General features: G+C 37.1%; 2 protein-coding genes and 1 long non-coding RNA gene across 4 annotated transcripts; 1 reads left to right on the forward strand and 2 right to left on the reverse strand.

Moving 5' to 3' along the window:
• On the forward strand, window positions 418-1,891 carry LOC109843021 (plant-specific TFIIB-related protein 1-like). Its single transcript, XM_020411949.1, has 2 exons — window positions 418-1,041; window positions 1,117-1,891. The coding sequence occupies exons 1-2, from the start codon at window positions 931-933 to the stop codon at window positions 1,321-1,323; spliced, it is 318 nt and encodes a 105-aa protein (XP_020267538.1). The 5' UTR covers window positions 418-930; the 3' UTR covers window positions 1,324-1,891.
• LOC109843020 (dehydrodolichyl diphosphate synthase complex subunit Nus1-like) lies at window positions 2,369-11,942 on the reverse strand. Of its 2 annotated transcripts, none has more exons than XM_020411948.1 (8): window positions 11,780-11,942; window positions 11,538-11,586; window positions 5,104-5,392; window positions 4,929-5,002; window positions 4,631-4,835; window positions 4,431-4,527; window positions 2,795-2,877; window positions 2,369-2,657 (listed from the first exon to the last, which is right to left on the reverse strand). In XM_020411948.1, exons 2-8 carry the CDS (start codon window positions 11,580-11,582, stop codon window positions 2,650-2,652), a joined length of 801 nt encoding a protein of 266 aa, XP_020267537.1. In that variant the 5' UTR covers window positions 11,583-11,586; window positions 11,780-11,942; the 3' UTR covers window positions 2,369-2,649. The 2 variants fall into 2 exon arrangements, with proteins under 2 accessions (XP_020267537.1, XP_020267536.1); XM_020411947.1 differs by lacking the exon at window positions 11,780-11,942 and adding an exon at window positions 11,679-11,769.
• Window positions 16,234-16,632, reverse strand: LOC109843998. The gene is made up of 2 exons (XR_002247855.1): window positions 16,586-16,632; window positions 16,234-16,423 (listed from the first exon to the last, which is right to left on the reverse strand). It is a non-coding gene; the product is annotated as an uncharacterized LOC109843998 (long non-coding RNA).

Genomic DNA, 25,722 nt, shown 5'->3' on the forward strand with positions numbered 1-25,722 from the left:
CCAACAAACCAATGCGGAACAAATGAAGAATAGATCCAAACTGAAAAAGATAGAGTCTTTACCAAAAAGATCTCACCTTTCTCACCAAACGAAGCTCTAGCCGAACTTCCAAATTGATCTACTCCTCCAACCAAGACAAAACCCTAGATCTAAAATATAGAGCTCTGATACCAATTGTTGTGCGCGGTGCGGAAGCGGGACAACTAAATGGGCGTGCTTCGAGAACCAAATCAAACAAACGTCAAGATAAAGGCCAAACAAATCAAAACAACGGCACAAATCTAAACACAATAGTTTTACGTGGTTCGGCAAATTGCCTATGTCCACGGGACAAGAAGGGGATTGGGTTTTCACTAATAGAGAAGAAGAGTACAAACTGAGATTACAAATAACTCGAAGGAACAAACAAATCTCACCAACAAATCTCTTAATCTCTCCAAATAAACCCTCAAACAATTGCTCAGAAAAACTCTCCTTTTTCTGTGCTCCAAATATGCCCAAACCAATCTCCAATCAAAGACAAAGAAACGCTAATTCGTATGTTGGTATTTATAGCAAACACCAAACCCAATAAGAACAGGAAACCAAAACTGGACTTTGACCCGATTGGCGGTCGACCGCGATCCAGCGACAAAGACCAAATTCGCCTACAGGGTCTGGCGGGCGGCCGTGGCGATCGACCGCAACGAATCCAAAATCACACCCTGAGCCTGTGCACGTTTGCGGTCGACCGGCCTTGCGCCACGGTCGACCACGCAGCTTCCAAACAGTTCCCCTGCGCTTCCAAAACCTGTTCTTCACCAAATTTCTCACCGATTCTACAGGTGCAATTTCAGCACTCTCTTAATTTATTCTGCGCTTAATTAATACTGCTGGTTAACGGGAAATCTCAACTGCTAGCAATTCTCAAAAAAGGAAATAGGCAAGTATATGAAAATACTCGGTGAAGCATTGAAACTTTGCCAACCCATCAACAGCAACTCGATATCTGTTCACAGGCCTAGGTTTTGTACTCTCCTCCAGCTCAACAAATCTGCCCAGGTATCTTCATTTATCGAAACTACTAACATAAACTATGACCATATGAATCACTGAGCTTTTCAATGTTATTCTCAGGAGCTTGCAGCCCATATTGGAGAAGTTGTCATCAACAAATGCTTCTGTACAAGAAGAAACCCCATCAGCATCTCCGCTGCTGATATTTACCTAGCTTGCCAACTCGAAGACAAGCGAAAAACTCAAGCTGAAATCTGCAAGGTAACAGGTCTCACTGAGGTCACTCTTTGTAAAGTGTACAAAGAACTCCAGCAGTGCCCCCCTTAGAAAGCTTTTCCTAAGGCTTTAATAACTTCTGGCCGATCATCAACTCCTAAAGTTGAAGCTTCTGAAGATAAGCCTCCAAGAGTTTTAAAAAACCTGAGGTTAGGGAAGAAGATGACTGTTCTTTGGCATTGTTGTATACTCGTGATTTGAATACGGCAGCATTTTGGCAGAAAGATGAGGCCAAGGATGTGCATTTTTCTGAGTTTGATCAGAAGGTCAATACAGACTCGATACTTGATAGTAGCACAAGATGGATGAGGCAAACGACGTGTACATCATCATCTCAAGGATACAATTCTTGGCAATTTAATCGTACCTGGATCTTCCAATGCTCGGTCTGGAAAGCCTCAAAAATGGTTAGGAAACAAGACTGGAAGTGGGAGTGCTGATGGTTGATGCTGTTGAATGTAATGAAATAGTTGACTGCAATTTATAGTCACTGTTCTTTGAGCGGTATATATTTGTAATCTGGAATTACTATGGCAAGCACATAATTTATACTGTTTCTTGCGCAGTATAGTGTGTATTGTGCCGGTCTACTGTATTGAAGAATGACAAATTACTTAAACTGCATGTTGCTATGTTTAAAAGATGGGGTTCTATTGAAGAATGACAAATTACTTAAATTGCACAAAAGATGGATTTCTATTTAGTTGCAGCACTACCAATGTTAGGACCGGTTGATTTGAAAAGAGATAATTTGGGTACTTATCAGGATGCATCTGTTATTTGCAGCTTCCTCTGGCATTTATAAAATTTATAATTGCAGAAAAAAGAAAGACGTGTTTTTCTCAAGTGACTAAAGCAAAACTTGAATTTTGCAAAATTTATTGCATGCATCGAGTTACCCCATATTACTAATATTATATCGCAACATTTGAACATTGACAATTGATTTTAGATTGTAATATTCGGGTAATGAATGAAATAGCAGATATCAGCCTTTCATGTATGTTGCTCAAAGATGCTATCCGTATCTATGTCAGCCCCATATTCTTCGATCTTGGAACATGACAGACACCAGAAGAGACACGGGCAACTTGTTAAGAACAGAAAAATAGCAAGTCAACTATCATAAGAAGCTTATTCGTTTTTCCACATTGCAGATGGAATGCAATTGATCAATTGATGATATCCATAACTAAGTTACACGATGCTTCTAATAATATGTTCTTCAGCTCAAGAAGACATAATTGGAGGGAAGAAGAAAATATTTCAGATTTCCAAAAATCTGCACACTTCTTCAGATGTATTATAAGTCCTATAAGAATGAAACCTTTAGACCTTTGCCACAAAGTCCTTTCAGATATTTTGATCAGCTCCATCTCATGTCCCTAACAAAACAAAACTCAGCAATGTTTAGTAAAGACAGTAAACCTAAAGCTCGCGTAGCTAGTGATATTCTTTCTCTGTAGCTAGCCAATCATATTACTAGCAGATGTATCGATGGCTATAAATATTTGCGACATACCATAGTTTTGATGCTTGTTTGAAAAGTCATAAATGGCTTTTATAATGGCTCCACGCTTCATTGATTTCAAATGGCCCATATGTCTGCACACCAGAAGGAATAATCATCTCATTAGCCATTGTAACTCTTTTTATGTCTGAAGAAGAAACGGAAATCTATTTTGAGACGCCGAAATTTATAATCTCTGTTAACCATCCGCATAAGACTAGCAACAAGAAGAGAGCACTTTTTTTTCTTGCAAACTTGAAGTGCATGAAACTCTGTAATCAATAAGGAAAAACACTTCACACAAATGGTTGCATCAGTCTTATACTTTTGTGCAGTTCTATTAATAGTCACCTCCTTCATTAAGTTAACCAGTCATATCCTTAATTTCTTCCAACCAAATTATCTTGCGCCTAATTCTACTCCTTTCTCCATTAATTATAATCTTCTTGTTTCTAATTGGTGCAATTCACTTTGTAATGATTCAACCTACAGTAAGCAGGATTTCCAGTTTATTAGTTCCAAATGCATAAATGGAAAGTTGACCGAAGATGTCACAAGTAGGGAGGTAAAGAAAACATGAAGTTCACTGTATTTAACTCATTTTATATTTATATTTTTCTATACTAGGCCAAGCGGTCACTAGCGAAATAGTCCAATCACTAAAACAGTACGGCGATCCAAATTTGACTGAAATAGCTGACTCTAAAACACATGCATATCATCTAAGCAAGAAGCAGAGTCAGATTTATCTATGGCTTCTAGTCATTTGCAATATCACATTTTTATGAACCACCAAAGGCAAAGAAGGAGACTAGAAATTTGTTCCCTCGTTAAGAAAATGCATCATGCTGAGATGGATGGGAAAAATAATATAACTCATCAAATAATGATGCACCAAGCAAATTACCCAGTGTCACATAACATGTATTATAGAAGAAAACTTATGAGTCTCAACTGAGTAAGGGCACATGCACGCTTACTTGAATGAATATTGATAATCATGCAGAGCGCAGAAGCAAAGCTGCCTGGTAATTCAATAATTGACATTTCTGTGTAGAATCTGTTGCTCTTCCTTTAAGATACTTTCCCTTGGTATGTCGATTTGTCGAACTCTATGGTTTTCCCTTAGATGATTATTTTACTTTTACGTGCCGCAAATTACAATTATAAATGGTACTATCTCCCATCTTATTTTCTCAACATGATCTAAAGTTTTTGAAGAACCACATATGCTAGTGGATATCATAATGGGCGTACATGTGTTTCTAGAAGTGTTACTTCAAAGTTAATGTGCTTGTTGCATTCATCACTAACTAATGAGGTTATGCCAAGTCCAAATAAAAATTCGTTTTGATCCATTGATTACACAGTTCTAGAAAAATGTATCAGGTCTCTGAATTTACACGATGAATGGTGCAAGGTATCATTTCGGAGCCCTAATAATCTTTTAGCAATAAACCAAAACCAAGCTATAAGGGAGAAGAAAGGGAGCCCACATTACAAGTTGTTTTGCTTTTGTTTTCCTCAAATGCTGACGTCATATTTCCATCCACAAGAACCTTTCTTTATGAAAAGGATTTTTCTAATATCTGTCTCCCAGATATCAATAGTAAGAAATAGCTTCTATAGTTATTTGAAGGAAACTTACACAATCTCTGTGTAACGCATTCTCCATGCAGGAAATCCTAAATGGCATCTAGCAGGTCCATAAACAAGAAGTAGGTCAGGATCCGGTCCGTCAAAGCCTAAGATAAGGACACAAAGGAGAATAGAGCCAATATCAATAACAAGAGAGAAAAACATGTTATATCTAGTATATATCTTTCATATACAAGAAGAATCACACACCGACTGACTTCAAAGCAGCAGACATGTCAGCTTCTGTGAATGTTGGCTCTGCCTTATTGCAGCCTTCTGTATCACCTTTCAAATAATTGGAAAGTAGGAAGTTAGCAGCTTTAGCAGCTCCTGGTTTACAATCAGACGAAGAGAGCAACTCTATTGTTGTTTTTTCAAGACGAACACGTGTGATCACATTCTTCAAAGAAGTATCCTGTATTTGCAATGAATTATATGAGAATCACATATAAAAGCACTTTATACTGCTTGCTACGAAGTAAAATTCAAGAGATGGATCATAACTCACAGTGCATGGTTTAGCATTACAGCTGGAATTAGCCAAGCTAATCAGATAAGTCTCCAGAGATTGTTTCAGCACTCCTATATCATAGAAATAAAAAAATTGTGGAAGTAAACTTGAAGTGATATTGATTTTATTCTTTGGTCAAATTTGTATAAAAGGGATGTGCAAGTTTGCTTACCTTCCATGTCATACAACATTATATACTTTACACCGATATCTGATAACCAATGCAAAAGTTGTTTAACTTGTGTAGCGTTTTTAGCTTCTGCACTATCTATCACAACTGCCAAGTACTGAAGTTTATGTAATGGGAGCATTCGATACTTCTGCAGAAACTCTGATGAAATTATATAGCATTTCATAACTTGGATTAGATGTGACCCAGTGTGCATGATGCTGACCAATAGATGGAGTAGATACCAGCTTAATCCCAGAATAAATATGAAGATCCCGGATATGTGGAGTCTCTGCACAATTTAAGTACCAAAAGAAAAAATCACCCATTATAAGTGGCTTGACAATGAACTCAACATGGTGAATTTAACTAGGAAACAACCATGTAAATACGAAGAAAGGAGGGGAAAATATGTTCATTTACAGTCCTTAAGACTAATCTCATCACCAACCTAGAGACAAGGCTCTTTCAAACCACTTATAATCATGAATGGCCATATACAACTTTGGAATATGATTGGAACTGAGGTTCAAGTGAGAATCTGAACTTGTGCATTTTTTTAGAAGCATATGAAATGCAGGTTGACAACTTTCCACTATTGTTAGAGAATAAGAGTCAAATTTTGCTCAAGTGTCAAACTAAGATATTGCTAGATATGCAATAGCACAATTTAAGCTTTTCATGTGAAAGAAAAGCAACAGAATGTGATATAAAACAAACTAAAACCAAGTTTTGGTACTTCTTTGAATTTTATAGATATTTGGCATCAACCATGTTTAAATTCTTGGGCTATTGAGTCCAGTATCTTTGCTAGAAACAAGCAAAAACAAGAAAAGGAAAAAAAATCCATTTGCTTCTCTTGTTCTCATCACTTACCATATGCATTGCGTATTTCTTCTATTTGTAGTAAGATCATTGATGTTAGTGATCTCTGACTTCAATGTCGCTTCTAAAATTGAGGTAAGATCACTTTGTGTTGCTACATATTTGTTATTATTCTGTTATGATGTTTGACTACAAATAGCATTAGGCCAACTACCTAAATGAAAAACCACTTATTTACCTTTGCTTGTGTGAGCAGGAGGTTGGCTGGTATGGCTTTTTTTTTTTGGGAAAATAGTTTGGCTTTAATTTATTAGCTCACTACTTAATCAGCTTAAGTTTATGCATGAAATAATTTTAAAAAAAAAATTCATAATAATGGAGCAACCTACAAGTTCTTATTCCTACTGGCAAGCCCATCAGGTCAAATCTATGGTAATTCAAGCAGTCGTGACTGTAAAGCCACTATATAAATGATGTTAAATGTCAGTTTGATACCACCATACCACAATGAGCCGATTAAGGTCTTACATAATATTTTTCTTAAAAAAACATAGCGGGATAAGCATCAGCTTCATAAGAATTTAGTGGTAGCTTCAAACAAGAGTAAAATGAAGGTCACTTGACTGGATATATATTATCAAGAGCAACATGATGATAGTTGATGGCGTAAAAGGGTTAAAGTGTGAGCACGTGGGGGGACCACGTGATTAGATTGGCTAGGGAAAACAACCGCGTGAGGAGATGGAAGTTCACGTGAACAAGAATTCTTGTGCAAAGAAATTGTTTAGCGGACAAAAACAAGGCCCACCCGATTACCTACTTTCATATAAATACCAAGTCTTTTGCCCTAGGTCGGTGTGCAAGGTAAGGAATTAAGGGGAAAAGGAAAAACAAAAGGTTGCAGTGCAATTGAGGGCGTGTGCAGGAATCTTTTGCGGCTACAGTGCTGGAGGCAGAGCCGTCATTATTTTGTTTTTGGTTTTGTGCAGTCCCTTCTTTAGGGTTTTGTGCATTCTTTTGTAGAGAGATATTGTGAGGGATTTGATAATTGTGTGAGGGTTTAGATTGAGTGGTTGTAAACACTAGTTGTATTATCTCCCTCTAATAGTAAATCCCCCCTCCTTGCCCCGTGGACGTAGGCAGTTTGCCGAAAGGAATCTTTTGCGGCTACAGTGCTGGAGGCAGAGCCGTCATTATTTTGTTTTTGGTTTTGTGCAATCCCTTCTTTAGGGTTTTGTGCATTCTTTTGTAGAGAGATATTGTGAGGGATTTGATAATTGTGTGAGGGTTTAGATTGAGTGGTTGTAAACACTAGTTGTATTATCTCCCTCTAATAGTAAATCCCCCCTCCTTGCCCCGTGGACGTAGGCAGTTTGCCGAACCACGTAAAATTGGTTGTTTGAGTTTGTGGTCATTGTAATAGTTTTTAGGATCCCTCGACGCGCAGTCCTAGAGCTGACGAGAGGAAGAGCAACCACTTTGATGGGATATTAGGCTTCAGATTCTTGTTCCCTTTGAGAAATAAGAATTTTTATCGATCTTTCTCTCTTATTGTGCACCAGAAACTCTGCCGAAATTTTCGCTGCGCACAACAAGTGGTATCAGAGCCCAGATTCCAGATCTAGGGTTTGGTTGGAGGAGTAGATCAATTTGGAGACCCGTTTAGGACTTCGTTGGTGATAAAGGTGGGATCTTTTGGTAAAGACTCTATCTTTCAGTTTTGGATCTATTCTTTGTTCGTTGGTGCGTAAGATGTCGGGGAAAGAAGGTGCTTTGGGTGTCGAGGGTGGTTCTTCTGGCGTGAAGACCATTCAGAGTTTGAATATCCACTCTATGAAGATAGATGTGGAGAAATTTAATGGCACAAAAAACTTTGGATTATGGAGATGCGAGGTTTTGGATGCGCTGAACGCGAAGAATTTGGAGGATATATTGGAGTTAGATGGCAAGCCAGATGAGATTGAAGAGAAGGTTTGGAAGAAGATGAATCGAACGGCGTGTGGGGTGATTAGGTCTTGTTTGACTCAACATCTAAAATATGATGTGATGAATGAGACTTCTGCGAAGAAGATTTGGGAGATTCTCGAAAGCAAGTATTTGATCAAGAGTGTGAAAAATCGCTTGCATTTGAAGAGGATGTTTTATCGTTTCCAATTGAAGAAGGGAACCTCCATTAGAGATCACATGAACCACTACATTAAGCTTCTTGCGGATTTGACGAATGTGGATGTCGTGATTGAAGATGAGGACAAGGCGTTGCTGTTGTTGAGTTCCTTGCCCGATGAGGAATATGAGACCTTCGTTCTTACTCTGATTAATGGGAAGACATCACTTTCGCATAGTGAGGTCACTGCTGCATTGGTGAATTATCAGCTTCGGAAGAAGGATAAGGAGAATTCGACTGAGTCGGTAGCAGAGGCGTTGGTCGCAAGAGGGAAGAATCCGAACCGAAAGAATTAGAAGTCACAGTCTAGAGTAGGAAAAGATCAGTGTGCTTGGTGCAAGAAGACTGGTCATTGGAAGAAAGACTGCCCAAAGCTCAACGAATGGATGAAGAATAAGCAGAAGGGAAAAGGGAAGCAACCATCATCAGAAGCAAATATCGTATCGGATGGTAATAATTCTGACTCTTCTATTTATTCGCTTTCTATCAGCCCTACAGATAGCTATTCGGAAGAATCTGAATGGATGTTGGATAGTGGTGCGACCTATCATGTGTGCCCTAGAAGGGAATGATTCTCCAGTTTTAAGAAGCTGGTGGATAGTGATATGGTGTACATGGCCGATAACCGTGCATGCCAGATCATTGGGATAGGAAGAATTCGCATAAAAATGTTTGACGGGACTGTTAGAGAGTTAAACGATGTGAGATATGTTTCTTTTTTGAGGAAGAACTTGATCTCGATTGGAGCTTTGGTTGGAGAGGGTCTGAAGGTTCGTGTTGAGGACATGGTTCTCGAGATTGCGAGAGACTCTCGTATTTTGATGAAGGGCGTCAGGAAAAATAACCTGTACTACTTGACTGGAGATATAGTGGCAGGTGGAGAGCTGACGACTTCTGTTGATTCGACTAGACTGCGGCATTTGGGGCTTGGCCATTCCAGTATTGATTCCTCGCATAAATTGAAAGAGGGTGTGAAGACCTACAGTTTGAAGTCCAGTGAACATGTTGATGTGAGCAAGAAGACCGAGGTGAAGTGTGGCACCTCTATTCACCGTGCTAAGGGTCGTTCTAGAGGAGTTCACGTGGATGTTTGGGGGCCTTCCAAGGGGGCATCATTGGGAGGTAATAGGCGTTTGGTTTCCTTTGTTGGTGGCTGTTCTAGACGTGTTTGGGTTGCAACCAAATCCCCATTGGAGAAAGTCCTAGTAGTCTCTAACAGATTGAATAAGTGTGTAATAGACAGAAAGGTGAAGGTACTTCATTCTGGTGGGAGGTACAAGATGGACCTGTTTCTGTATTGGAGCCGAGCTCACGGCATTTCGAGATACTTCGTTGGAAAGGAAATCTTGAGGCAGCTAGATAGGGTGATAAATTTAGAGAACCGTACCTTGCTGGAGGAGGATCGGTGTTTGTTGTCAAGCAATGGTCTGCAGAAGAGTTTCTGGACAGAGGCTTCGACATATTTAGGTCATCCTATTAAAGAGTTGTCAACTGCTGTGATTGGAGGTAAAACTCCATTGGATGTTTGGTCTGATAGTGTCACTTTGGTTGAGGCTTCGATGAGGGAGCTAATTGACTCTCAGCAGGTGGAAAGTTTTGGACAGACCTTAGAGGTATCGCAACGGGTGGAGACTGATGCTACTCCACATTGGGTGGGGATTTTCCTACATACTCCAGGTCATTCTGCATTGGTTAGGATTCCAGCTGAGGTGACACAGCGTGGAAGTCATTTGGATTCGGATGCAGATGATGAGTTGGGTTTTGATTCGAGTGCAGCTGATAGATCCAGTTTGGATATGACCATTGGTTCACCTCAGGTGGAGGTGTTTGAGACCATTGGAGGTGCTATCAGTCGCAGAGTTGATGATATTGGAGAAGGGTTGCGAACTCTTCTAGTGAATTGAGGCCTTTGGAGGCCATTTGGGTGAACTACGTTCGGCTTGATTCCTTGGGCAAGAGGATACGTAGGAAGTCTTATGATGCAGCCGGGTTGGATTTTGATGGGGGTGAGATTGATTTGGTGAGTTGATACCGATATTTGGAGAGTGTTTGCATTCTCATTTGGGTTCTCGACTTGTTGTGGATTGAGTCCGTTGTCGTGAATCGTTTCACTTCGTACCGGACGTAACAAGTGAGACATTTGGTTTGGTTGGTGTCGGCTCAGTTTTGGGAAACTTCACCGAGGTGGAAAATTGTGAGCACGTGTGGGGGACCACGTGATTAGATTGGCTGGGGAAAACAACCGCGTGAGGAGATGGAAGTTCACGTGAACAAGAATTCTTGTGCAAAGAAATTGTTTAGCGGACAAAAGCAAGGCCCACCCGATTACCTACTTTCATATAAATACCAAGTCTTTTGCCCTAGGTCGGTGTGCAAGGTAAGGAATTAAGGGGAAAAGAAAAACAAAAGGCTGCAGTGCAATTGAGGGCGTGTGCAGGAATCTTTTGCGGCTACAGTGCTGGAGGCAGAGCCGTCATTATTGCAGTGCAATTGAGGGCGTGTGCAGGAATCTTTTGCGGCTACAGTGCTGGAGGCAGAGCCGTCATTATTTTGTTTTTGGTTTTGTGCAGTCCCTTCTTTAGGGTTTTGTGCATTCTTTTGTAGAGAGATATTGTGAGGGATTTGATAATTGTGTGAGGGTTTAGATTGAGTGGTTGTAAATCCTAGTTGTATTATCTCCCTCTAATAGTAGATCCCCCTTCCTTGCCCTGTGGACGTAGGCAGTTTGCCGAACCGCGTAAAATTGATTGTTTGAGTTTGTGGTCATTGTAATAATTTTTAGGATCCCTCGACGCGCAGTCCTAGAACTGACGAGAGGAAGAGCAAATATCCCACTTTGATGGGATATTAGGCTTCCCTCGACGCGCAGTCCTAGAACTGACGAGAGGAAGAGCAAATATCCCACTTTGATGGGATATTAGGCTTCAGATTCTTGTTCCCTTTGAGAAACAAGAATTCTTATCGATCTTTCTCTCTTATTGTGCATCAGAAACTCTACCGAAATTTCCGCTGCGCACAACATAAAGTATAGACATGGAGGACATGGATTGTATTTGTTACCAATAAATTAACTCTCTAATTGCTGTAATTGCTCTATTTGTTTCTCTTCAACAGGACCAACAAAAGGAAAAACAGCTAAGCAATCTATTAATTTACCAAAGATGATGATCCTTACAGCATTTAAAGTAGGTAAACCATTTGTGTAACTAAGTGTTTAAGACAATGGTTTTTTTCTAATTTCTAAATCAAATATTTATCTATTTCTTTAGTCGAAGTAGAACTCTTGAAACCAAACAACTTGGGGGCAATTTCATTCATAGCATCAGCTCAACACAATCACACCCAAATATGAGAACTTGATCAAATTCCCAACTGAGTTTTCATTCAATCAGCATAAAACCACCTAAAAACCCAATTAATCACAAACAAAGTTCACGAAATAGCTTACCCTGAGATGGGTCATCATTATCTCCATCTCCTTATTGAAAATCATATATCTGCAACCCAAAACAAAAAAAAAAATCAAAAATAAGCAGACACAGTAGATTAATGTACACCGATTGGGAAAGGAAGGGGGAAAAAATCTAACATTGATCGTAACAAAAGAGCATCCATGGTGAGCGTAATGTGCAGAAATCAAATAAGCGTATGAGGAAATAAAGAAAGGGTTATAGAGTTAGTACAACTCACTTTTGAGATAGAAAGTTTAGGGATTTATAAAGGAGAAAGCACAATAAGCGTGAAGAGAAGAAGCATGCAATTCGTCACTCTCCTCAAAATCCTCGAGTTCAGTTTAATACTTATTTTGAGGGTGGCTTCCTGAAGTTTAGTCTTGAGGGAGACGCGACGGAGACTTGGGAGTTACGAGGTTCTACTTTGCGGTTTTGCCTTTAACCCCTGTGAACTGTTTTTAACTCGGGAAAATTGCTTCCGCCTCCTTAAGTTTTCATCTATGTTTCGCAGTCCAAGTTGACTGATCAAGGGTGGAAAACCCACCTACCATTTTAAAGATAGTAGGCCAAGCACCTAAGTTTCCTGAATGGCGATTTCCTCTGGAATCCCAATTTAATCCTCAAAATGGTCTGCATTAAAAAAAAAAAAATCAAGAAAGAGAGGACTAGAGTGTGGAATTTTTACTTTTTTCTACACTCAGAAATAGTCTAGGGAGTTACACCGGAAAAATCACCCTTTTTTCTCACCAGGAAGTTCTAGCTTTCTGATAACTCTAGTTAGAATATGCTATCATTTGAGTGGCCTAGTAGGTCACATGATAAAGTTGTGTCGCTCCCTCATGAGGGGCTTGGGTTCGATTCTCGTGTGCACAAAGGCGCGATAAAAAGCTGTCAATCGCACTTTATTATATACATGACTTCACTCTTATATATCCCAAGTCTTTTTGTCACATTTAAATACCCTACTGTTCTTAAAAATAACACATAACTACCTCTTATTAGTTAAATGTTTAAATGTTATAGTTAAATATTGGAATATAGCCCTAAAAATATGGCTACACTACACGTGATGAAAATTGGTTAATCTTCATTTGACTTGCAATATTTAACTAATAGAAACAATAGATTGTTAGATGTCAGGAAATACTTAGGACAAATAAGTGCGAAGCAAATTGTATAGGTATTTAAGTACAATTTTACATACTTGTGTTTGGATACATAGGTAACATGTGACATGCACGCAAAAGCTTTACAAATTCCAAAAAAAGTGATATTTACATAACTTTATTATCGATCATCTGAAAGAGATGGTATCTCGCAATTTAACTGTGGTAAAATGTTTCTTCATATTATGATGCACTTGCGTTCACATTAAGCAGCAGTAACCTAGCATTATTTAGAGTGAGATTCGATCTATCAAGGTAACGAAATCTCTCTTGAGATTCAATCCGTGAAAGGTAATCAGTTTTTTTATCCCTTTGTCCAAACATGCTGGCTTAGTTACTTCACTTTTTTTTATTATCGGATTAAATAAGAAAGTTTAAGCAAGTCGTTGGGGGTTTTGTGTTAACGTTTATCATGTATCTTTATTAGCTGTGTTAATTGATTAATTTCATTTTATAACAATGTTATATATTTATTTGTAATAATTTACCAGCAAGTGATTTTGAGATTTCTAAACAAAGCGTAAATCATTATTTTATCTCTATATACAAGAAAAAAAAAACCCCAACGCCCAACAAGCTGGATCGGTGTCTCAGCTTTCTCTTAAGGCCAAGACGATTTCAATACCTCTATCTCTATGAGAAGTATGTGCCTAAAATAGTACTAAAATATTAGAAGCTTAATAATTAAATGGGAGAATGTTATTATATATTATATATAGTATATATATATATATATATAATATCATATATATAGAAAGTGAATCTAAGGTGACACCTTAGGCTCCCACCTAAGGAGCGCGGCCTAAAATCACATCATTTCTTTTTTTTTGCGATCCGCTCCGTTGAACTTGATCTACACGTTCTTAAACCAAGCACACCAATTTTGGGGTGAACCCATCGTGTTTTGACCATTTATCCACTCGTTGCAATTTTAACGGTTTCGAATGAATAGAACTTTTTGCACGGCTCAACGAATGGTCAAAACACAACGGGTTCCCCCCAAAATTGGTGTGTTTGGGTTTAAGAAGTGTAGATCAAGTTCAATGGATAGATCGTAAAAAAAATTAGGAAATGATGTGTATTCTAAGGCCGGTCCTTAGGTGAGAGCCTAGGGTGTCACCTTAGATTCACATTCTACTCCATATGTCCATATATATATATATATATATATATATATATAATATATATATATATAATATTATAATATATTATATTATAATAATATATATATATATATATATATTATATATATATATATACTATTCGGCAACTTAGAGCTATTTGGTTTGATTTCCATTTAGAGACTGTTTGGTTCATTTCTTAGAAACTCAAGTTTGAGAGATTACTCATGAGAAATAAGTTGTGAGACCAATTTTTATATTTTCAAACCCATTTCATGCTTTTTTTGAGAGGAAATGAGTTTCCTTAAATTTGGAACCCATGACACTATTATCTTACTAGTGGGTGAGTCATACATGCACAACATCTTTTTTTTTTCTTCTCTCAACCAAACACAAGAAAAGGAAATCAAACATGTTCACATGAGTTTGTTGGGTGTTTTGATTTTCTTTTCTTAGTTTCTAAGCCTACCAAACAGCCCAAAAAGAATTTGGATCATCTCCACTATAAAAAAGCAGTGGAGAGACCACTACTTTTAATCTCAATCGTTGATTACTTAATAAGCGGTTATGATACAATCTAAATCTAACAATTACCATACCCCTGTGTATTGCACTCATTCCTAATTTACACTAAAAGAAAAAATCATAACCACCACCTAGATAATCAATGGTTGTGATTATGTAGTGATCTCTTCACTACTTTTTAGATAGTGGAGAGGATCCGAATCCGCCCAAAAAAAGAAGTGGGCAGAGAAATAGTCTCCAAATATTTCCATAGATTTTTATGGAAATCTTTTTACTAGTGTTACAAAATGGAGGTTTCCATCTTTTGTACTTTTCCTAGTTTAGTTCAGAAGCACAAAATAAGGAAACCCAAAAGAAGGTTTCTTGTCATTTTTTATTTGGTTCACCGGAGAAACAAGAAAGAGAAAAAAATGTTTCTACATGGTTTTGATAGGATAAAGGTAGATTTATACAAAATATACCTCTTTTCTCTACTTTATAGAAATCTATCTCAGTAAAAATTTGGTGGACCAAACTGAGCTTTAGAAAACCTATAGAAACTATTTAATTACGGAAATACCATTGTTAGACGGTTTTCATAAAATTTTGTGCAGATTAGGAATCCTAATAACCTGTTACCAAAACAGATTTGGAATCATGTTACCAAAACAGATTAGAAATCCCAAAAACATGCTACCAAAACAAATTAAGAAACATATTAGAAACCTGCTATCCAACAGTTTGTCCGGAAGACAAAAGTTGGGAGGGAGAGTGAATACATTATTTATTAGGGTTTTTTTTGTGGAAGTGAGCTTCATTGTTCATGGATGAAGGAAGTTGGAAGTGAGAGCTCAGGATGTGGAAAGAGAAGAAGAGTGGTCTGATATTTAGTTTTAAAGAAAGATTGGTAGAGGCCAACAATTTCAAAGGAAACATAGGGAATTTCCCAACGTTTTGAGTGCAAACGTTGATGCTGCACTCGTTGCAGCTGCTACTATCGTAATTCTTCATGAGATTGAAGGAGAATCGGATTCAGAAGCATTTTAGGAATTTTTCGAGGCAATAGCCACATTCTATGGTGTAGAATAGATAAGTCTACAAATAACAACCTTTTTCCACTGCGGAAATCACAAGTTATAAGGGGAGCTAGAATTGCATCGTTGAAGTTTGTCCCTTATTACATTTGTTGTTGTTGTTACCATTGTTATTATATAGGGAAAATTGCTTCTGGCCCCCAATTTCCTTAAGGCTGCGTTTGGGAACTAAGATTTGGATTTGGAATGTTGATTCAAAATCAAAGGATTTTAAATCTAGGATTTGAAATCAATGATTTGATAGAATATTTTGTTTGGGTATCTTTACAAAATGCAAAGATTTGAAATCAAAGATTTCATATATAGTGTTTGGATACACTTTATTATACATGAACTTGGATTACAGAATTTGTGTTTTAAGAAAATTTATGCTTTCTCTTAACTCCTCAATCTTTTATGCGGACATTAAGGTTTATGTTGAGGTAAAAGTTAGGATAAATTTCACAAAGCCCCTGAGAAGTTTGACAAAATATCTTCAAATTTTCCAGTAGCTTATTTATTAATAAATTTTCAATAACGATATCCAATATATGAATCATTATTATCCAAATTTTCCAGTAGCTTATTTATTAATAAATTTTCAATAACGATATCCAATATATGAATCATTATTATCTTCAAACTATCACCATTATTATCTTCAAACCATCACCATTTAATTTCATAACAAAAGGAAAACAATGCTACCATCAGCTTGATCCAAGAATATCAATTCCAATATATGTACGTCACGGGAAAACAAAAACATCCAATACAAATATGGATCCATATAATTCCAATATATGTACGTCACGGGAAAACAAAAACATCCAATACAAATATGGATCCATATTTAAAAAAACTCACTTTTCTTTTCAATAACAAATAACATGAAACTACTACTCCTCACTGACACCTGAAGAAAAATCTGGATATTACATAATGGCATTGGCTGCACTAGCAATCCTAGGCCACAAATCAACACACTCCTTTCCAATTGGTCCAGTAATTGCAGATCCTGAAGAAGCAGAAAACATCGATTGATATATATTAGATGAAGAAGCAAAAATAAATTTATGCATTACAGTTTTCACTACAAACAACAATGCATGTACAAAATAGAGTCTGATGCTGAGATGGTTAAAAAAAGGATAATCCATGGGAAAAGGATGTAATATACCTTTCATTTCCCCCTTTGGGTTCACAATAACCCCGGCATTATCTGCATCACCAATCTCAGAGACTGAACATCAACTAACGCTTTTGCAGATATGCAAAGAGCGGACTACTATAAGTTTAACAACTAATCAAATTCACATGAGGCTAACAAGTGAACCCTTGACAAGATTAAACGAAATATCCCAAAATTGGTGGTTAGCCCCTGTTACTTGAAGATGCGAATGTCCACGAGGTCCAGATTACTTCACAAGAAAAGATAACAGGTAATGTCAATGCCTTCATTGGTTTTGTAGTACTTTGAGCCTTGTTGTCCATAAATAGAGACAAATTACACATGAATGGACCAAATCAGAAACGATTCAACTAATCTGCCTAACAGCAGCAACAGCCGCAAGTGTGTACCAAGGACAATCAGAAATGACAGTGAAACATTTTGTAAGTTTCAGTAACCCCCTAAACCATAGCACTATCCAAAGGTTCACTTAAAGCACACTCGATACTATGATAGATACAACACATATCCCAACAATATGAAGAAAGAATCATCCATCATCTGTTTTTTTAGGAAGGGATCAGGGGTCAGAATATATAATAGAAAATATAATGTTTTTATATAACAATGCGGAGAAAATATATAACAGAAAGGAAGTACTAGAAGAGTTAAAAGACACCAAATGCACAAACACCAAATAAAAGTAAATACTTACAAGATAAAGTGATGTAGGCACCAAGGTTTCGTATGACTCATTTAAGGTGATTACTCCACAAACACCAAGTTTTTAAGCATTGAACATGACTAGGAAATGGAACTGCACCTAGCAAAAGAAACTCATAGCAAATGTATTAGAGCAACGTGTTTAAGAAACAAAACAAGAATATCAATGAAAAAAAAATTCAAGAACATAACCTCAGTAGAACACAGAAGCAAAAAAAACCCTATAATGCACTCATGTTGGAAAGAATCACAAAAGTCATACTTTACTGTTTCCCATCTTCTCTTTTAAATTGGATTTCACAGTTTGACATATTGTTTATCTTTAAACCCTTTACAACTTCCAGTTTAAACTAGATTTTGCAGATCTATAGAACTTTTTTTAAAGAAAAATATGACCTATTATTACAGAGGGTATAATTACTTTTTCCCGATTGCAATAACAGGTGGTGAACACAATATTCATGCATGTGTGAGGATAATAACCACGATATTTACTCTATCAATCAAAAAGTCACTTTTTTTTGGGTGGGGGGTAACCATATAGCAAACTAAATAAACACTGCAATGACCAAGTTATAGCCATAAAACTCAGAATTATACACTCAAACTTCAACTCAACAAAGAATTAATAAAAACTAAGCACATGTTGTCTTCAATTAAATAAACATAGAATAAATATCTAAAAAGTTACAGAAATGTCTTCTGTAACATTGGAAAATCATGTAGTGCCAGAAGATAGACCGAGAGATATCAAAAGAGGCACACCGGGACTAGCATAATAATACAATACTCATCATGTTATAACAGATCAATTCAGATGATTTTACATCACCAACATTAACAAAGCTACAAAATGCGTTCTTTCAAAATGTCAAACGGGCAGACCTGAAGATGATCATCTAAAACAACTTTGCTTATAACTTTTAACACATCAATCAATGCCTCACACAAAAGTGGATGATCTAAATTTTGTGGAGATGCTTTTGGATTGGATTTAACCATTTATGACTTAATTTTTATGGAGAGTAGTGATAATGATACATGATAATTTATGACTTAATTTTCAATATTGCTTAACAGTAATAGAAGTGAAACATGAACCATAGAATATGAGCAGTATGCTTAATGTAAAAGATAAATATTGAAACCCAAAATAAACATTCAAGAAGCTATAGATAAGAGAATTACATTTAAAAATCACGATAATATCTTGAGAATTGCAAGGATTTTTAATTTGGTATCCCTATTAGAAAAAGTAGAGGAACCATAATGGTGAATAACGTGTGCATCATCAAACTATGCAGAACAAATTGATAACACAATCTTCTCCTTTTATGTTTGCAAAGATTTGCATTCAAGTTATTAATAACTCTTGTTGGTTATTATGCTCATCATCTCACCGCCAAAACCAGATACATAGGATGGCATTCAAGAAATATCGTAGACTCATCATAATTTATAAAATGCCCTATGTCTGCATCATATCTAGAAACTTCAATCTCACGAGTGTCGTAGACTTGAAGAGACTACTAAATGTACCAGAGTTAGGCCTAAGAGAACTAGGTTGGATGTAACCAAGAAAGTTTCGCTGGTGGTTGTTGTTGTTTAATTGATTAAACTTGAATTCTGTATATAAATCCAACTCTTTTCACTACCAAATTCCCACGCAGAGAACCTCCAAATATTATCGAACAAACATTATAACACAATTCTACGTAAGATGGAAAAATTTTCAGTCTTTTAAACAAATCCATTACCAATTAAACAGAGAAAATAGAGAAAACAGACCTCATCAACCACCGAAACTCCGCCTGGATCATCTTCCTGATGAAAAGATCATAGAGAAGCGCAGGGGTGGAGATCTCCTCCTCCTCCTCCTCCTCAATTCCCGCCTTTAAATCCTTCAGTTCCTCAATACGCAATCTTGAAATCTCCTCCTCCTCCTCCTCCTCAATTCCCGCCTTTAAATCCTTCAGTTCCTCAATACGCAATCTTGAAATTTGAAGAAAAATCAATCAGAGTCGAATCTTTCGCATGTTACGGAAACCCTAGGTGCTCGATCAAAAAGAACCCTCGGTCAGAAGATAGGCTCAGTCGCCTTCGATGTGGAAGTGGGAGTGGGGATCTAGTGTGGTGAAGTGTCACCTGGCCGAAAGCGGCGAAGACGACATCGAAACCCTCGCCGGAGCTGAGATCGACGGCGAGGGGGAGAGCGGGGGCGACGACGACGATGAGATCCTGAGGAGGGAACAGACAGTGGTGAGTAAATGTGATGACGAGAGAGGAGAAGGGGAGAGAGGAGAGATAGAGGTTAGAGAGAACTTGAGAGTCGGAATCGAGACTGAGAAATGAGAGAGGAGGAGTCCGGTCGGATTTTGGCAAATACCTAGGGGCAGGGTGAGATTTGAAATACGCGTATTTGGGTTTCCAAATTCCCCTCTTCAAAATAAGTTGATTTCAAATCTCAGCCCAACTTAGAGCCCAAACGAGAGATTTGGATTTGAAATACCCTGAATTTTAAATCCAGGGCCCAAATCCAAGTTCCCAAACGTAGCCTAAAAGTATTCCGCCCACCCTCAAGACTTTTTCAACACTCTCAAAGCCCCTAAAAGCAAAGCCACAATTCTCTGAGCCCTCAAAACACAAAACCCAATAGTTTAAAATATGTGAAGACCATAATATTGTTTCTCTTTTTTTTCATGATGTCACTGTGATGATTTGAAATGGTTTTTTTGGGGGGGGTGGGGGGGGGGGGGGGGGTGCCTCCTTCGATTGATCGCGTCGAACTTGCTCTCCGTTGACGATCCGAACGTCTTGATTCACTGGAACGATGTCTTCTCCTCACGATTTGACGCTGTGGAGAACTTGCAAAGCAAGTTTGAAACTCTGGACGAGTTGATAACTCTGATCGAGTTCGAAACTCTTGAAAAAGAGTCTTAAAAATAACTCTTAACGAGTTAATAACTCAGAGTGAGTTTTAGAAGAACTTGCAGAGCAAGTTTTGAACTCTGATCGAGTTGATAACTCTGAACGAGTTTGAACTCTTGAAAAAGAGTTGATTTGAACCGAAAGTCGGTTATAAGCCAAGGCCGAATAATTTCAAAGGCTTCAATTAAAAGCCTTCCAAAATAATTCAAGAGCTCCTTCAAGTTGTTGATCTCCAAAACTCTCTGTTGCTGCCAAGTCCCAGATCCAAGAATAAATGCCAGCCTTTTGACCGAATCTCCCTTTGTTGATGAGAAAAAATTCGATCCCTGAACTCAATTGAGTTTCTGGTATTTATAGGGGATTAAGGGTGGTAACTACCCCCTTAATCCGCTCTTAAGTGGGGCGAAAATCCCTCAAATCGTGGGGAAAAACAGTTCCTGGAACTGTTCATTGCGTGCTTGAACGAGTCAAACGCTAAAAACGGCGTTCAGGGCCCAAACTCTGCGTTTTTAGACTAAAAACGCAGAGTTGGGCCTATCTTGGTGGCTGAACGCACAGGCAGATTCTCTGTGCTAGGGCGTTAGAACGCAGAGCTGAACTCTGCGTTCAGCAGTTCAAGCAACACAGGCGCACATGCCACGTTTGGGCTTTAACTCTGCGTCCAAGGCTTAGGACGCAGAGTTAAATCTCTGTTGGAGATTTGAGACGCACAGGCCGCATGCGTTCTGAAATTGGAAACGCACAGGTCACTGGTGCGTTGAGGATCAACTCTGCGTTCAGAGTTTGGGATGCAGTCGAGTCTGTCGAAGAACGCACATTACGTGTGCGTTTCGTGATTTAACTCTGCGTTACAGAGCTCGACGCCTGCTAAGGAACGCACACTTGTCTGCGTTTTACGATTCAACTCTGCGTTACAGAGTTCGACGCCTGTTTAAGGAACGCACAGCTCGGCGAGCTTCAGGCTAAGTCCGATGTTCTGACGAAGTCCAGTCTTGCAGACGGACCTCAGAACATAATCTGCTACGAAGAACAGGTCATAACTTTCAAACCGTACGTCGGAATTGGACGAATTATATATGAAAATCGGCTATCTCGACGAGACGGGGCCATCCGAACCGAGCCGAAGGCTTCAGTTCGCTTCCTCCGTTTCGTCAAATTCCTTACGGTTTGAGAGATATATGCGTTTTAATATGAAGAGACCGTCAATTTGTAGTCTTTTTTGCTAGAGCTTTGCACAGATCGTCCTCTTGTAAACTTCGTCTTGGCTCCTTAAAAATATGAGAGTCGTCAGATTGTAACTCCCGATGTTGATTGTGAATGCTGTTGAATTAGAGCTTTCATCAGTTGTCGTGAAGGTCGTCAGATTGTAGCCTTCTACGTGAAAGTCCTCAAATTGTAGCCTTCTGGAAGTCGTCAGATTATAACTTCCATCATCGGTGTTTGATGGGGGATCAACTATCTATTGTGATTTTTAGACAGCCTACAGTGTTGCCATTCTGAAAAAAAGGCAGAAACTCCGGTGATGCAGCATAATTATGTACCAAAATTGCAAGTGCACAATTGATCAAGTTATAGTATAAAAAGTTATTGATCCCACGAGGAATGTGATTTTAAGAGATTATTAGAATTGGTTCTTATGTTTTGTGCGTGACAAAAATAGGATTAAAGAATAAGTGTGATTGTGATGAGTGATTGTTGTGAATATATGCAAGAGACAATAAATTGAATTTTAGAGGAGAGAAGAAAGAATCAAAGAATAAATGAAATCACAAGGCAAGAAAGAAGAATGAATAAAATCAAGAAATAAAATCAAGAATGAAAAGAAAATTCAAGAAAGTCAAGATGGAGAATTCAATTAAAGATATGAGAAATCTAGAATTTAATCCACTAGCTAATCTCAATTACAAAATACAAACTATTCTCTTTTTATCATATTTCAACTTAGATTTATTAAGCATAGACTATCAAACCATTTAAGAAAAGTATAACCTATCAAATTATCATCTAAGTCAAAATTACTATTCATGATAAGAACAACAACAAGATAGTAATCCTAGAATTCATAAGCATAACCTATCAAACCATTTAAGATAAATATAGATTATCAAATTCTTCTTCTACCAATTAGTTTTCTAGTTTATTATCCTAAACATGAATATTTAAGTGAAAGAGAATAATTCATATAATATAAAGAAAATTAGACTAGTTTCATACAATTCTAAGATTCCTACAAGAATTAATTTCACATTTTAAGAAATAAAAGCAAGAAGAAAAAGAACTAATTACAAAAATAAAAAGAAAAGAAAAATCTAAACTACGAACAAGAAATAAATCTAACTACAAAGAATTAAAATCTAAACTAAAAAATAAATTGTAAAAATTAAATACAAGAAAATAAATCTACTCTACAAATTATAGTGCAAAAAGAAATAAAAAGATAAAAAAATAAATCTACACTACAAGCATGAATGTAAATCTAACTAATAAGCAATAATAAAGAAATTACAAAAAAGAAATAAAAAAGGAAAATAAAAGAAATGCAAACCTTCCCAACAAAGAGGAGAAAAGATAAATTTAAAGTGGAGAAAAAATTATTATTATTAATTACAACAAAAGTTACAATTTTGGAAGGCCTTCTCAATTAAGAGTAGTCCTCCTCTCCAAATGGAGTTACAAAATTTTTCACACCTCTAACCCCTCACTCTCTACCCCTATTTATAGTAATCTTCAATGAATATAAGCCGTTAGATTTGTCTTGAGCCCCAAGCAACAATCTTCACCTTTGAATTTCTAGAACGTGCTACAGTCTCATAGGTTTCGATACCAGCATCGATGCTGGTATCGATACGGGTATCGATGCTGGTATCGATACGGGTATCGATGCCAGCATTGATGCTGGTATCGATACCCAGTCTCTTCCTTTTGCCATCCACAGATTTCCTCTTGTATTGACTTTGGGCTTTGGGCTTTTGGGCTTCATACTTATTTTCTTTATTAAATCAATGGCCTTTTGGATAAATTGGTAATTTGATTTTCCAATGGGCTTCTTGATTTCTCTTTTGCTTCATTTCTTCATTAAATCAATGGCCTTTGTTGAGAGATGAGAGTTTGAGATTTATTCTTCATTAACATGCATTTAAAGATAAAAACAATTATTAGTGACATATTTATTTATATAAAATAGATAATGAGGGTATAAAATTATAATAAAATATGATTATCATCCGGTGACTCCCGGTGTAGTTTTTTCCCTTTTTTAACTTGTACTTGAATCTGAGTGCTATATTTTTTTGTTATTTTATATATTGTTGTAATTTTTTTGAAATCGATGACTTGAGATTAAAGTAGAGTCTGTAAATTTATATATTATTGTTATTTTACTATAATAAATTTGTTGTTAAGGTTATGAGTTGGTTATGAAGGAAGGTTATGTGTTGGTTTTGAAGGTTACGAGTTGATTATGAAGGTTACAAGTTGGTTGTCAAAGTTACAAGTTGATTGTGAAGGTTAGGAGTTGGTTGTGAAGATTACGAGTTGGTTGTCAAGGTTATGAGTTGGTTGTCAATGTTACGTTTTGGTTATGAACCTTGGTAAGGAATTGGTTGTGAAGGTTACGAGTTGGTTGTCAAGGCTACGAGTTGGTTGTTAATGTTAGGTGTTGGTTGTGAATGTTATAAGCTGGTTATGATGGTTACACGTTGTTTGTGAATGTTATGAGTTTGTTGTGAAGGTTACGAATTGTTTGTGATGTTATGAGTTGGTTGTGAACCTCGACAATGAGTTGATTGTGATTGTCATTAACTAACATTCACAACTAACTCCTTACTGAGGTTCACAATCAACTAGTAACATTCACAAACAACTCGTAACCTTCACAACAAACTCATAACCTTCACAACCAACTCGTAACCTTGACAACCAACCCGTAACATTCACAACCAACTCCTAACCTTCACAACCAACTCCTAACCTTCAAAACCAACACATAACCTTCCTTCACAATCAACTCATAACCTTAACAACAAACTCACTATAGTGAAATAACAACAATATATAAATTTACATACTCTACTTTAATCTCGAGTCATCGATTTTAAAAAAAATTACAACAATATGTAAAATAACAAAAAATATAGCATTCAGATTCAAATACAAGTTAAAAAAGAAATAAAAAATTATACCGGGAGTCGCCGAAGTTTCCGCCTTTTTCTTCGGAACGGCGACGCTGAATCCATCGCAACTCGTCATCACCAGATCGTAGTTTTCTTCGCCTCATGAACGAACGACGGGAAAGTTTCATCGCCGATGTCGACGCTGTTGGAAAATTTTGGAGGGAACTAGAATCCCCCCCCCCCCCCAAACCCCCCCCAAAACCCATTTCAAATCATCACAGTGACATCATGAAAAAAAAAGAAAATGTATTATGGTCTTCACATGTTTTAAACTCTTGGTTTTCGTGTTTTGGGGGCTCAGGGAATTGTGGCTTTGTTTTTGGGGGTTTTGGGAGTGTTGAAAAAGTCTTGGGGGTTGGTGGAATACTTGTAAGGAAATTAGGGGCCAAAAGCAATTTCCCCTATTTTATATTAAGAGGTATTAGTCAAATAGAGCACAGGCTTTAATGTGATTACATAGATTAATAGTCATTTGAAAAATTCAACTGTTGAAACTTAAGAGTCCAGCTTCTCAGTTTCTGGAACTTGACTTCAGATACAAATTCTACCTGTGAAACTACCTGTGAAAATAAAGAAAGAGAAATAAAAGACGGAAATTTTCCTTTCAAAAGTAGAGCACTACCTTCACGCTAGTATATTTGTCAAATAGTCCACAACCAATCAGAAAGCAAAGTAAATTAAAAAGCACAATAGGGGCTGTTTGAATGCCTTTAGGAAACTGGAGTATTTATGACACAAAATAGAAAGTCGTTATCCACCTCATCACTTTTCATTCGAGTGTTTACATTGTTTGGTTAGGAATCTTTATGAATCCTAAAATAATAGTATTACATTGTTTGGATAGTATAATGTAAAGTAGAGTATTTATGACACAAAATGGAAAGTGGTTATCCACCTCACCACTTTCTACAAGGTTTTGGCTTTTTTATTATTGTTTTAGACACATTTATGACATTGTGTAAGCTTTCCAACAAAATCACTCCTAATTTTGATGATTTTGCTTTCAGTGACACCTCATCAAAAGGTGTAAGTTTTTCATGTAAAAGAGAATTTAAACAAACAATGTAAAGTAATAAAAACTGACATTGGGACCCACTTTTTTATACTTTCCATCATTTTACATGGTAAAACATACAACCAAACAGCCCCTAAATATTGGAGGAGATGAAAATCATTACTAACAGACAAGAGGGTATTTCAGTTTAAAATCAAAAAAACTAAGAGGGTAAAGATATGTAGGATACATTTTCAATAAAGATATGTAGGATACATTTTCAATGCTTTCTTCGGATTCAGTCGCATAAGACTTGGGTCATGTTTGAA

This window comes from Asparagus officinalis, chromosome 5 (assembly GCF_001876935.1).
Source record: "Asparagus officinalis chromosome 5, Aspof.V1, whole genome shotgun sequence".
Lineage (NCBI taxonomy): Eukaryota > Viridiplantae > Streptophyta > Magnoliopsida > Asparagales > Asparagaceae > Asparagus > Asparagus officinalis.

Coding starts and splice junctions, on each gene's coding strand:
- LOC109843021 (XM_020411949.1), top strand. CDS start 931: ATGAAAATACTCGGTGAAGCATTGAAACTTTGCCAACCCATCAACAGC. Junction 1,042..1,116: donor AGCTCAACAAATCTGCCCAG/GTATCTTCATTT, acceptor TGTTATTCTCAG/GAGCTTGCAGCCCATATTGG.
- LOC109843020 (XM_020411947.1), bottom strand. CDS start 11,704: ATGGATGCTCTTTTGTTACGATCAAT. Junction 11,587..11,678: donor GCTCTTTTGTTACGATCAAT/GTTAGATTTTTT, acceptor TTTGGGTTGCAG/ATATATGATTTTCAATAAGG. Junction 4,528..4,630: donor TGCTGCTTTGAAGTCAGTCG/GTGTGTGATTCT, acceptor TCCTTATCTTAG/GCTTTGACGGACCGGATCCT.